At 25.8% G+C, this 1,982-nt stretch overlaps 1 protein-coding gene across 2 annotated transcripts in view; it reads left to right on the forward strand.

Annotated features, from left to right (window-relative positions):
- Positions 1-209: 209 nt before the first annotated feature.
- Positions 210-1,982, forward strand: part of LOC100575593 (probable basic-leucine zipper transcription factor J) — a 21,404-nt gene continuing 19,631 nt past the window's right edge. For both annotated transcript variants that reach the window (XM_016803241.2, XM_016803240.1), the window contains exon 1: positions 210-522. In XM_016803241.2, the coding sequence (XP_016658730.1) occupies positions 225-522 (298 nt within the window). In that variant the 5' untranslated portion in view covers positions 210-224. The remainder of the gene's footprint in view (positions 523-1,982) is intronic.

The raw sequence follows: 1,982 nt of genomic DNA on the forward strand, positions 1-1,982 counted from the left end.
ATTTTGATTATATATAAAATTATTGAATGAAGGAAAACAGACAAAATTGTTCTGTATTTTTAATACAAATTTAAATATATCAGAAAGTTGCAATATTGAATAACATAAAACGTGATTTTATTACCTATTTAGATTTTAGTTATTTAATATTATAATTCAGTATTTTACTACCCATATGGCCATATAGTTTATATCGAGGTTTATATAGTCCAAACTGTCCTACTATGTTCCAGGGAAGGCCACCAAAGAAAAAACCAATCATTGAAGATGCTGAATTGACGAAACAAAGCGAACCTAGCACATCAAAATTGACGAAACAAAATGAACCTAGCACATCAAAAACGACAAAACAAAATGAACCTAGTATTTCAATATCGACGAAACAAAATGAACCTAGCACTTCAAAATCGACGAAACAAAATGAACCTAGCACTTCAAAATTGACGAAACAAAATGAACCTAGCACATCAAAATCGACAAAACAAAATGAACCTAGCACATCAAAATCGATGATTGGGATTTGTGAGTATTACTGAGTAATATTCAGTGCATGTTTTTTATTTTTTTTTTTTTTTGCTACATATAGTTATTCCGATATTAATTAATTATTAGGTATAGAATATGAATTATCTACCTACTGATTATAAGACGTAACAGTTCTATGCTATCCATTTATAGTTCAAATGTCATACTAGTCTGTGCTATTATTTATTAGGTATTATTATTTATTACTATATATTAGTTATTATTTTAACGATTCAAGGTGGCTAAATGAGAGGGAGATATATTCGATACTTATATATTTTAGATTCAAGTAAGGCCAGAATGTTATGTTTTGAAAATATTTTTTTGCAATATATCTACAACAGGGAAGTTGAACCTTCATGCATTCCAAAGGTTGCACCATGGAAAAGTAAATAGTAAACGGAAAAAAAGTCAAGACTTTATAAATAAAACGATATTTCCACTTCACTTGTTATTATATTTATAAAAAAAATTGGGTTAACAAATCTTATCTGTATATAGTACATGACAATTTCTAAAAAATACTAACAATTAATAAAAAGTTTGACAGTTACACACACGCTGATCATAATATACAAGTACCTATATGACCTTTCATCAATAGTGGGCAAGTAAATGAAAACAATTAACTGTGGAAAGTTAAGTTAATTCAATTAAATTACCTTCAGTTAAGTTAAAAGTTAACTTGTTAAGTTTAAAGTTAAGATGGAAAATAAAATAAACTTAACTCAGTTAAAAAAAGTTAATTTTTTTTTAATTCAAAATATTCATAATTCATCAATTGCCCTAGTATTTTGATTTGTACGGACATTTACCAAGACGCTTAGAAATGTGCAAACATAAAACTTAAAATTATTATTATATTTCATTGTTAGCAGAAACTTATAAGTTATAGGTTAACTTATAAACTTTAAATTATACTAAAATTGTTAGAGTCTAGAGAAGATATTAATTATTAGTAGTAGTATACATTTTACTGTAAGTCTTCTATCCTAGTTAGACTTTTATATTTAGTACCATAATAATCTATTATTAAAATAAAATCAACGAATAATGATAATAGTATAATACCTACCAAAAATTGTTTTCATATTTATTTCGATAATGATATTTTCTAATCTCATACGTTTGCTTGTATTTATAACGAATACGGCTATATAAATTATAATTTATAAATATCTCGGATGACTATTTGTTTTGTCCATTGGAATTATTGTCGTATTTACCAGAAACCAGTATATGTTATTGGTATAATGATTTCCATTTAAAAAAACTATTATGATATTTAGTTTTAAACCTGTTTTTGAGAATTGGAGAGTTAGATAAAACAAAAATCGGATTATTCAATACCGAGTAGATCGTTAAATAATAGAATTCGTGAAAATAGCCAGTCCATACAATGGATAGTATAGGTACTAATTATTACTCTTATATTTACCTATAGAATATATATGTTA

The sequence above is a fragment of the Acyrthosiphon pisum genome, chromosome A2 (assembly GCF_005508785.2).
Source record: "Acyrthosiphon pisum isolate AL4f chromosome A2, pea_aphid_22Mar2018_4r6ur, whole genome shotgun sequence".
In the NCBI taxonomy this organism is placed as follows: domain Eukaryota; kingdom Metazoa; phylum Arthropoda; class Insecta; order Hemiptera; family Aphididae; genus Acyrthosiphon; species Acyrthosiphon pisum.